Source organism: Ostrea edulis, chromosome 9 (genome assembly GCF_947568905.1).
Source record: "Ostrea edulis chromosome 9, xbOstEdul1.1, whole genome shotgun sequence".
Taxonomy (NCBI): domain Eukaryota; kingdom Metazoa; phylum Mollusca; class Bivalvia; order Ostreida; family Ostreidae; genus Ostrea; species Ostrea edulis.
Genome location: NC_079172.1, coordinates 26240879 through 26253454, shown reverse-complemented (window position 1 = coordinate 26253454; position 12576 = coordinate 26240879). Strand labels below are relative to the sequence as shown.

General features: G+C 33.2%; 1 protein-coding gene across 1 annotated transcript in view; it reads right to left on the bottom strand.

The window, feature by feature from the left end:
* The window catches only part of LOC130050302 (serine-rich adhesin for platelets-like), a 42034-nt gene that overhangs the window by 1715 nt on the left and 27743 nt on the right, over positions 1–12576 (bottom strand). Inside the window, exons 15-23 of the mRNA XM_056149982.1 lie at positions 12275–12478; positions 11798–11839; positions 10991–11329; positions 8968–9291; positions 5869–6186; positions 5162–5593; positions 3242–3445; positions 2065–2121; positions 1482–1796 (exon numbers count right to left, since the gene is read on the bottom strand). Coding sequence (XP_056005957.1) covers positions 1482–1796; positions 2065–2121; positions 3242–3445; positions 5162–5593; positions 5869–6186; positions 8968–9291; positions 10991–11329; positions 11798–11839; positions 12275–12478 — 2235 coding nt within the window. The remainder of the gene's footprint in view (positions 1–1481; positions 1797–2064; positions 2122–3241; positions 3446–5161; positions 5594–5868; positions 6187–8967; positions 9292–10990; positions 11330–11797; positions 11840–12274; positions 12479–12576) is intronic.

The window sequence follows — 12576 nt, the reverse complement described above, 5'->3', positions numbered from 1 at the left end:
AATGCGACAGACCATAGACCAACATCTCCTTCCCTTATAAAAAGTATCTTCGATTTACGGCGCAGAAGAAATGCGCACAGTTGATACTTTATACCGTTGTGTTCTTCCATCTCCGTCTCAAAATTGTGTTATAAATATTTTAACACATTTCCCCACTACGGCTGTGCCCAAATATACCTTCCAATTTTCATTAAAGCCCCATGCGTCCCAAAAACTCACAGCTTTAATTTTCGTTTGTTGATGTACATGTAGCCAAGCTCTGTAGCCACTCAAATCAACCCCGATTCATTTTCACACTCGTACTCTAATATTCCCATGAAAAATTTATTTAAATATCTTAGATGAAATAAATCCAGTTGATTTTTTAAAAACAAATAGTTGTTTAAATACATAGGTTTCATTAGACAGGTCCCTATCCCCGCCACTCTATTTTTATACTTCGCTATTCGCTATCGAACACCTGTGATTTTTCGTATATATTAATATTATCCTATCAGAAGTATATATTCGGTCTTCATTTATTATAAACATGTAAAATGAAAAATATATCACTTCCATCGATGTAAAATAAGTTCTTGAGTATTGGAAAGTAATCCTACTATTCTGTGAAAGCCTAATCTGGTACCCGCCCACAAAACAGAGTGACGGGGAAAGGGACCAGATTAATGAAAACCGTGGATTAAATTCAATATTCAAAATTATTCAAACAAGACTTTTTAAATAATATGGAATAATATCACTCAAAATATCTAACTAAAATATCTGTGGGGATATTTGTTTACATTATGACCCCTGGGTCGAGGCCTCTGCTGGTGGACTGTTAGTCCCCGAGGGTCTCTACAGCCCAGTAGCTAAGTACTTCATTACTAGCTTGAAAATACGGGTGTATATTTATTTGCTGTTATAAAATTTAAAAATTCATTTCAAAATTAAGGATTACCTCCCTCACGCATAGCTCTTATCCTTAGATGAATTTGGCTCCACTTTTTTTGGTACACTGTTTTTCCCTATAATAGCTCGAAAACTTCATTGTTATTTCGGATTTCAAACATTTCGGTTGAGCATCACTGAAGAGACATGATTTGTCGAAATGCGCATCTGGTGCATCAAAATTGGTACCGTATAAGTTTTACATAGACATTATTGTTTTAAAAAGTACGTTGTATTGTTTAAAAGGGATGGATCTGTAGCTCTCTGGTCTATCCCCATATTTTTCCCAGAGTGCTACATATTTGCAGCTAATCCAAGATATGGAATAGTAAATCACCTTTGATTTTGAAATTGTACTTAATAGTAATAACTGTAGGTCTTTCGCGTGTTCCTCAAAGTATTCGTAAACATATTGGATATGTAATTTTAAAAAAATCTATATATATATATATATATATATATATATATATATATATATATATATTCATAATGAATCTCGAAAGATGAAATATCTCTAAAGTAAACAGAGTCACAAAGCTTTAGAATATTACCTTTCAAATCAAAAGACGGTTTTTCAGAGCAGGTCCTCCCGTCATCAGTCTCCACCGTGAATGTATATTCTGATCTGTCAGAACATGACGCGTTCTTGACTGTGAAAACGGAAGATGAGCCCAAAGTCCAGTTATACTTGTCGGCATATTCACTGATACTGAAGACAATGGTACCGTTTGGATACACCACTAATAAAGCTTGACCTTTTTTCGCGACAGTTATTTGTGTATATGACGCAGACATGTTTATAGAACATGACAGTCTAGCAGTGTCCCCTTCATATGCCGAATCTGACGTGCAGGATTGTAAAGGACCTGTAAATACGGAATCTGTATATCATATTCGTATCAGCTTACATATTATATATTTAGAATGCAATTATAGCCTTTGGCATCTCAGTATTTCGAAAGGTCATACATATTTGAAAACGTCAGTTTTCAAAACAATACCAACTTCACTGACATCAATTACTTCCGACAATCTGGTTTTTTAAAATATAAAATGCCTGCTATAATCCTGTCATCCACCAATGATAATAACTATTGATTGTAAATATAGAAAACTGTTTTATGGATAGCTTACAAAGCAATGCTGGAGTACTAGATGGAGGGATAGTTGTTGTCGCTAATTCTGTCGATCCTGGAAAAGAATTTGAAATGTACAACCAAAGCAATGTAACCATTTGTAGTTGTTTTCATTCCTTTAAAGGCAAAAATATATATCAGGCATACACCGTTGTTTTGCTCCGTTAGTGCGTGGCTCTATAGAATGAATTTGCACTCACGGGATTTATTGCTATATGGAGCTTGTTTCCAGCACTTGTAATGTACATTGTAATGTCACGTTTAATTATGATAATTATAACGGGGAAAACTCAGTCTATGATCCACACATCTCTATCCAGATATATGTTACCATGAATTTGAAATGGTTGAAAATAGTTTTGTTGTCAATGAGTTGCTCAGCGAGGACTTTTTGTCCCTTTATAAATTAATTTTGCGAATTGATTTGCGTTTAACGAGTTATATTTTATGGGGGGGGGGGAAATAAATCTGAACTGGTCGCTATGTAATGATAAACATGTATTATGAAAATAGATTTGTGTTTCAAGTGTTTAATCAAATTATCTTTATGCTTTGTTTTGACGATGTTTTTTTTATTGAAGTTATCAGATTGATCACTGTTCGTTATTTTCACCATTCATACACTATATACAGCAAGTTTGACAACGCATTGAAGTCAGAGTCTTTAACACGGGAATCATGAAATTTCCAATTTTTGGAACTTTTTATCCTACCTCGAAGGCCCTAGGGGTTCAGGAGACCTGATATTTACAAGTTATGCCCCCTTGTCCCAATGATGTTTCATACCAAATTTGAAAAGATATGGAATGGTAGTTATCAAGAAGTTTAAAATGTTAAATTGTTAACGGACGATGACGGACGACAAAAAATTGCAATAAGTCACCTGAGTTTACTCAAGTGGCCTAAAAGCCCTTTATATTAAACCAATCATGCTAAATTACATTCAAGAGAAATGAAAATGTTGTCAAATTAGGTACATGTACTCGCGTAACATGAGGAATATACAACAATTGCATCTCAAATATTGATTCACAAAGAAGTGTTCAAGGAACTACATTTCTTTAACAATATCTAAATGCAAGTCCTATATCATGATACGATACATACAATTCTAATTTGATAAATGTCTCAGATACTTGACATTTTAGAACCGAAAAATCGACAAATACATTTACCTTCTGTCGTAGTCGTCATCTCCGATTCACACTTCACATTATAGCACCAATCACAAACCCTTGTTTCATGGTTAAAACACAAGTCAGGAATACAACGTTGGCCTGCTGGTATGTAATTAGTACATCTTACATAAGTGTGGCATCCATCCATTTTTTCGTGCGGTCGGTATGCATCTGTTCCATTCGTATCATCACATATACTCTCTAAAACAATGGAAGTAGGTTAATCATTGAATAGGTTTCACCCATATTATAACAAATATACATAATTTTGTGAATGCAAGGTGAAGATAACGAACAGTGATCAATCTCATAACTCCTACAAGCAATACAAAATAGATAGTTGGGCAAACACGGACCCCTGGACACACCAGAGGTGGGATCAGGTGCCTAGGAGGAGTAAGCATCCCCTGTTGACCGGTCACACCCGCCGTGAGCCCCATATCCTGATCAGGTAAACGGAGTTATCCGCAGTCAAAATCAATGTGCCAAGAACGGCTTAACAATCGGTATGAAACACGTCAGACAGCATTTGACCCAATGCAAGGTTGTATTGACGAACTAGATCGTTATAACGAGCATAGAATTTGCGAAATGCTGACTTCAATCGATCCCTGTACCATCAACTTGTTTGTCAGTAGCTTACCTCGATTTAAAAACTGACTATACCCAGAACAAGCTCTTGCATATCGAATCAGTTGAGATATATAAACACCATATGCAGGTGATAATGGAATATTGCTACATAAATGTGGGAAGTTGACGATGAATATAAAACCAAAGTTGTTTCTGTTAAATATTACATGATATATTACTATCTTATCATTAGACTATACCATCCTGTCATTGGGTCAAATGCTGTCTGACGTGTTTCATACCAATTTTTAGGCTGTTTTTGGCAAACTGATTTTAACTGCAGATTACTCCGTTTGCCTGATCAAGATATAGGGATCACGGCGGGCTTGACAGGTCGACAGGAATGCTTACTCCTCTTGGACACCTGCTCCCATTTCTGGTAGGCCCAGGGGCCCATGTTTGCCCAACTCTCCATTTTGTATTCCTTATAGTAGTTATGAGATTGATCACTGTTCATTATCTTCACCTTTCATACTACTTAATTTGATACGAATAAGTTTGAATTCAGTGAGGCTTTTTGCATACAAAATGTGCACAAATTTCAATATGACATGCAGAGGCTTTTAGTTCTGTAAACTTGGTTAAATTCAATTAGTCTACACAGATTTAGAGTAACATTGTTAAAAACAATTATTCCATTTCAAGTTTCGAGTGTTAAAGTAATTCCACCCTCCTGTGACGTCAGAAGATTTTTACAAAATCAATGATTTATTTAGATTTGTGCATGATATTACCATAAATTTTGTTGGAGTCTTTTTCAATGGTTATTGTAAAACAAATCTTGTTAAACATAAAATACTTCAAAAGTCTAAGTTATATATGAATAATCAATATGTTTCAAAATATTGAAATCAAGGGCAATGACTTTGTTTTCATTGAATCCTTTATTAAGTTCATCATGCGATAGATTTTTCGTATTTTTACAGAAATTGTGAATAGTTTTGTAAAGAAACAGTTTCATGAAATTATTATGAATACTATCATATTGCTTTAACCAGTTTTTGTAAAATTTTAATGATGCTATTGAAGGCAAATAACTATTTTCTGACATTGATCTATGATTTTTTTATATGTATGTCTCGCATCTTAAAAAGTGTGATGACCTATATATTTTATTTGATAATTTATTAGTTTTAACTCTAATGAATTGAAATAAATACACGTTTCAAACTTTTATCAGATGATAATGCGAGTATGGAGTTACATTAAAAACGAATGATTTAAAACAACCTACAGATAAACTCGTATATTATGAAGTAATTTACCATAATACATTTTACTTACTTGGAATAACGTATATTTCATCTTCAACTACGGTTTCCTTTATTTCACCATTATCTGTTTTAACACTGCAGCGAATCCTCGCCATATTCCAGTCCCTCGTAACTTGCAATAAAAACTTTATCATTCTCGTCCTTGTACAGTTGATATCAGTTGTTTCGTCATCTTCTACAATTAGTATGCTTAGTCCAGTTGCAAAATTGACTCTAAATTTAAGAGGCGGTGCTTCGGGAGTTTTCATGGCATCTGTCACTGCTTTTCTATCATATGCATAGCTAACATTGGTGTCGGGGTTAGTAATTGTTATTGATAAATATCCCTCGCTCACTGGATAGCCTACATCTCCGGTACAGGTGTGTACTTTGGCACTGTCGTAACTGTTTTCTTTTATGTCTGGATCGAGGCGCAATGTCGATAACTGCTTTTTGGGTGGAGCTGTAGGAAGTAATCAAACTTTTAGTGCTACTGTTTAAACTATTGACTTCCGCACAACCATGCCTTAGTCACCTTTTATTGTTCTACATCAATGCGGTGTACATATATATACATATATATTTCGTATTAATGTATTTTCGTTTAGAATATAAGAGAACTCATACATGTAGTAGCACAAAACACTCCAAAATAAAAACACCACTAAGATAAGCTTAGATATATTCAGTATTATATTTTAATAGCTATATATCTTTCTAGTGAAATGACACCAATACTTTTTGGTTGAATGTGAAGTTGCGCCGGTGCACTGGTCTCTGCATCATCAGATTTTACAACGGTGCAGGTATAGTATCCCTCATCCCAACAACTTAATGCTGCTATGGACATCGTCAAAGAGTTGTTTGTGTAACTGACCGCTACTCCATCTATACTGTTGATAAGGGTGTTTGTTAGAGAGACACTGGCGACCGTCGCGTTATTGTCAGCTCTTCTTATAACAATCGCTTTTACAGCATTCACATTCCTTGCAAAGCATTTGGCAGACACCGTGCTGTTGATGTTAGCTTCAATTTTGTACATATCAAAGGCGACATCTGTAAAAAGGTAATGAAAGTTAGCCTTATCATGCATAGTATTACATACAAACGTTTAATACATTTAACTTTAATAAAATGTTTATTAAAGGTCGAAATATCAAAAGCAGATTTTTAGTTTTTATAAAATTGTGAAATAGAGTGAGTGCAGAGACGGAGATAGTCGCTTGTAAAAGGGAGATTGAGTATACGTTATTTACACCATTTTGCGCAGAAAGACTGATTCCAAAACAAAGTTATCAAACTATTTCGTTTTGTAACGGTTACTTTAAGCACAATGTACTAATAGTCTAGTTGCATCATTTTTCAGATTTATAGAAGGCTTGCAGTTTTCATGTTTACAAATCAATTGATTATTTGGTTGGTTGGTTGGTTGGTTGTATATTGTTTAATGTCTCTCTCTCGGGAATTTTTCACTTATATGGAGACGGCACCAATGCCGGTGAAGGAATTATTTGGAATCTTTTATACTGACAAAGACAGTGTGGTATCCAAATATACATCTACTTTATGGATGACCTCTTTAAAGAAATATATATGGTCACTCAACCACATTTCTGATTAATTTGTAGAAGATCCTTGATATAAATACAATACGTATACTGTAAAATATATTTTGGATTATAGCTCTAAAAATATACAAATATAAAATGTATTGTAGACTTAGAAATATTGATGAAACATCTGAAGGACTTTTATACAACTTTAAAGGATGTATTTCACAATATTCAGAAATACTATTTGCTACTGAAAATGCAAAGCATTTTCATTTTTTCAAAAAGATGGTAATTAATCTTAGAGAGTATTATGATTGAATATCATAATTCCACCGTCCGAGGGGGGCTGCCCCCAGTTGAAGATCAAGAGGATACTTTCATGGACTAGCTATTAAAAATTGTGTATCCTTTTGCATATGGGGGCCTTTCAATTAATCCCAACATTACTATCATCACGTGGTACATTTTTGCAACATATAATTATAAACCTATAAGTATTTCTTTGAATGTGTGTGTTTAATACTTAATTTTCGACGTTGCACCATACACGTAAATCTTAGAAGACAAGTAAATATATGTATAATACTTGTATATCTATGTCTGATGTATAGTGCTTGTGTATAATATATGTATAATACTTGTATATCTATGTCTGATGTATAGTGTTTGTGTATAATATATGTATAATACTTGTGTGTCTGATGTATAGTGCTTGTGTATAATATATGTATAATACTTGTATATCTATGTCTGATGTATAGTGATTGTGTATAATATATGTATAATACTTGTATGTCTGATGTATAGTGATTGTGTATAATATATGTATAATACTTGTATGTCTATGTCTGATGTATAGTGTTTGTGTATAATATATGTATAATACTTTTGTGTCTGATGTATAGTGCTTGTGTATAATATATGTATAATACTTGTATATCTATGTCTGATGTATAGTGTTTGTGTATAATATATGTATAATACTTGTATATCTATGTCTGATGTATAGTGCTTGTGTATAATATATGTATAATACTTGTATATCTATGTCTGATGTATAGTGATTGTGTATAATATATGTATAATACTTGTATATCTATGTCTGATGTATAGTGCTTGTGTATAATATATGTATAATACCTGTATATCTATGTCTGATGTATAGTGCTTGTGTATAATATATGTATAAAACCTGTATGTCTATGTCTGATGTATAGTGTTTGTGTATAATATATGTATAATACTTGTGTGTCTATGTCTGATGTATAGTGCTTGTGTATAATATATGTATAATACCTGTATGTCTATGTCTGATGTATAGTGTTTGTGTATAATATATGTATAATGCCTGTATGTCTATGTCTGATGTATAGTGCTTGTGTATAATATATGTATAATACCTGTATGTCTATGTCTGATGTATAGTGTTTGTGTATAATATATGTATAATGTCTGTATGTCTATGTCTGATGTATAGTGCTTGTGTATAATATATGTATAATACTTGTGTGTCTATGTCTGATGTATAGTGTTTGTGTATAATATATGTATAATACTTGTGTGTCTATGTCTGATGTATAGTGCTTGTGTATAATATATGTATAATACTTGTATGTCTATGTCTGATGTATAGTGCTTGTGTATAATACTTGTATATCTATGTCTGATGTATAGTGCTTGTGTATAATATATGTATAATACTTGTATATCTATGTCTGATATATAGTGTTTGTGTATAATATATGTATAATACTTGTGTGTCTATGTCTGATGTATAGTGTTTGTGTATAATATATGTATAATACTTGTGTGTCTATGTCTGATGTATAGTGTTTGTGTATAATATATGTATAATACTTGTATATCTATGTCTGATGTATAGTGCTTGTGTATAATATATGTATAATACTTGTATATCTATGTCTGATGTATAGTGCTTGTGTATAATATATGTATAATACTTGTATATCTATGTCTGATGTATAGTGCTTGTGTATAATATATGTATAATACTTGTATATCTATGTCTGATGTATAGTGCTTGTGTATAATATATGTATAATACCTGTATGTCTATGTCTGATGTATAGTGCTTGTGTATAATATATGCAAGTCCCTATAATTCAGTGACACATAAAACATGTAAGTGTATTAAATTAGAGATGCAATACGTACAAGTCTATGTGCTGACTTTTTTTTCTGATGTAAATCTGTTTATTGTATATCAGTTGTTTTAATAATAATTAAAAAATCATTTTAAAAAAACTTCCATGCGATACTATACCTGCGGTTCCAACAGTAATTGACTTTAATTTATTTGCAAATGGCCATTGCATAATTGAACATTTAAGGTCGGTATTATTGAAACTTCCATCAGCTATCATAAGATTTGATGGTTTCCAAACGACATTCACAAGACAGTGTGGGTCGTTTCTTCCAGTGATAACTGTTGATCCCTCAATTTCGTTAAAACTGCTCTCTGATTGCCTTTTGTAGTACGCTTTAATGTCTGCGTGAGACTCATCTAGAGTAGCTGTACAGTTGAATTCAATCTGTGAACCCTCTTGGTAAATTGGACTCGTGTTTATACTGAATGCTGTCAGATTGCCTGAAAATTAATTTTTATAGTACTGTAAAATTATTAGATTTCGTGGATTTCCAGATTACCCCTATCTCAGGAATTTCAAACCACAACGAAATACACAAATATAATAATTCAATGTACCGAAACCATACCCACGAAATTACATCCCAACGAAAGGGTAAAATCTGGACAATCCACGAAAATTAGTCACCCCAAAATCAAGTGATTTCACGCTAAATAATAGACTTGATTTTAACATATCGCTGTATTTATTGTGATATAGGATTTACAATAATAGTAATTAGTAAATGGACAAACTATAATAAAGCATATGTGCTTTAAAGTTTTAAGATATATGCACTCCACAAAGACAAGAATAAATTTTTTTTTTAAATGATCAAAAAAATAGTTTAACAAAATGAAGTGAACTGAACTTACATATATAATAAATTATATGATTTTTCCAACTTAATTTCCTGAAATAGAATTGTTATTTCATCAACATGATGGTATTCATTGTGTTTCTGCTGAAATGTGTTGTCAGAATGGTTATTTTTGTTCAATCCCAGAAAGCTTGTGACAAATGTAAAGTAACTGAGTAAGTTTTATGTATTATTTTACGTCATATCAAAAAACAATTCACCAATGTAGAGACGTCACCAGCCGTAACGAAAGTGTCACAATTTCTTACCTATCTATGATGATTACGACCAATCCAGGGAGGGTTCTTGATGCAAAGTGATCGCCCTACCTGCACTAAGCTACCGCGACCGGTAACTAAGAAAGTATTCTATCACATAAAATATTATGGTCACTAGTAATACTAGTTTAAAAAGAAATGCGGTACATTCCTTTATAAAATCATGGTACAAATCACTCGCCTTTAGAAGTTCATTTATCTATAACTAGTTTTGTTCAATTCAAATGAAAGCTCGCAATTATACGAGGAAACTTTAATTAGTTGCAATTTCCGACAGCGGTAGGTCAGTGGTAGAGCATTCTCTTCGTGGTCGGGAGCCCTGTTCGTGTCATGACCGCGCCAAGCCTTAGACGTAAACAAAAATATAGTGACTAGTCACTATATCAAAATCTCTTATATAGATGTTTTATGAATGATAACTGTAGTTCTATTTGTTAGTTGGCTAGTTGTATATTGTTTATTGTCTCACTGAAGACTTTATCACTCCTATGGAGACGTCATATTGCCTGTGAAGGTCTGTACGATTCTGTAACCTCGGCGCTTACAGCCTTTGAGCAGGCAGGGATCTTTATCGGGCCACACCTACTGTGACACGGGGCCTCTTCATTCGCGGTCTCATTTGAAGGACCTCCCCATTAAGTCGCCCCTTACGACATGCAAGCGGTACTGAGGACCTATTCTAACCCGGATCCCCACGAGAGAGGTTTTATATGAATATTGCTGTCTTGTGATAAATGCTGAAAATGACTGTCACTGACACACATGTAACTACATGTGTGTTCTAGTATATCGTCTAAACTTTGTACATTTACAGTGATTGAGAACGAATTGTTATCTATATTTAGAAATGTAATGCAACCTTGACTGATTCCTGTGCCTTACACAGTATAAGTTATATAATACACATGCTTCTGGTATTCAATAATTAATTCAATTATTTACTCCCATCGTTGTACATGTAAATACTTGTTAATTACTGTTGATTGACCTGATCAATCTGATAACTCAAAATGATAAACTTACTGATAACATTTAGTCTAAATGTTTCAACAGAAAGGGCAACCAATGAATCTGTTCCCATGCCGGTGATACTATATCGTCCTTTACCACTGCAATTTACTGAATGGAACGTCATGGATAAAATCATAGGCGATGAAGCAAAGTTGGTGGATATGCCCATGTCAGTACGGGACTGAGATTGCACCGTGCCGTCTGGAAGAATTCCCGCTATTTTTTCCTCACTCCCTTGACTTGACTCTGGGAGGAATGTGATGTTTAGACTGACGAATGTGTTATCTAGGACAACACATTTTACGATGGCTGATGTCCCCTCCGAGTGGGTGGAATCATTACAGGACACATCTATAATACCCGCAATGTTATAAATGTCTTGTATACCAAACGTTTTGCACTGATATTGTTGAAAACATAATGCATGATACACATAGGATATATAGCAAAAAAGCGTTATATTCACACACATCTTTCATCAAAGTAATGTAATTCTGAAAATCAGATTTAACGTCAAATTAGGCCCTATTCATACCCAGCAGACACAGGACTCAAAAGGACGTTGGTCAATATTTGGTTGCGATGATATATGACCATATTTGAAAGCCGAATTCATAATGCTTTCTTGTGATTTTATATATATATATATATATATATATATATATATATTGTCCTTTAATGAACATTTAGTTCTTGCAACATTTCACAGAAATAGTTCTACAATTTGATGGGGATCTACAACATCATGGATAATATGAAATAAAACATTGAAGCCATTTCTATTTGATATAAATGTATGTAAAATAAATTCCCACTCACAGCGTGTTCCTGGGGGTAGGGTTGTCATTATTGTTGTAGGCCCTAAATGGATACAATGAGGTCTTATGCATACAAGTTTACTGTTAAACATCTACTATTTAACATAATTATTTGAAATAATGATGCGTTTTCCTTGATATCTACAGTAAATTGGAATATATCAATATCATTATGTGTTTAGAATATTATTGTCATTGATTTTGAATTTACGTCCCACTTCAAATGATATGATTGCCTTTAAATTTTATGACTGCTATTCCACCTTAAAGTTATATTTTATGATTACCAACAAATAGATAAGAACGTTATCAACACAAAGTAAGATTTCTTTTCATATTGTAGATCATGTGCTAGCTTAATATTAAACATTTAAAAGAAATTACACATGAAATAAACTATAAAATTGAATCGAAGTCAAATTAAATGTGCTATCATTACCAATAGTGTTAATTAGGAGTAAAAAAAAAACATTTTTACCAGGTGTTGTTACTTCCTCGCAAGTAAAACTTCCGTCACAAGTTACACAATATTTGTTTGTAAAGTCCATGCATTGGCCAGTAGGACATTGATTTCCCACGGCATACATTTTCCCTCCGATTTCCGAACAATCGACAAAACTATTGCAGTCATTGTTCGGATGTTTTCTGATAGATTGGTGCTCATATCCGTCACAAAAGTTACCTAAAATAAATTCTTCGTTACAATTCAAACAACAGAAAGAAAGACCAATAGGCCTTGTACAAACTAATCTGTCATCAATGAGATTGAAATTCTTCCTA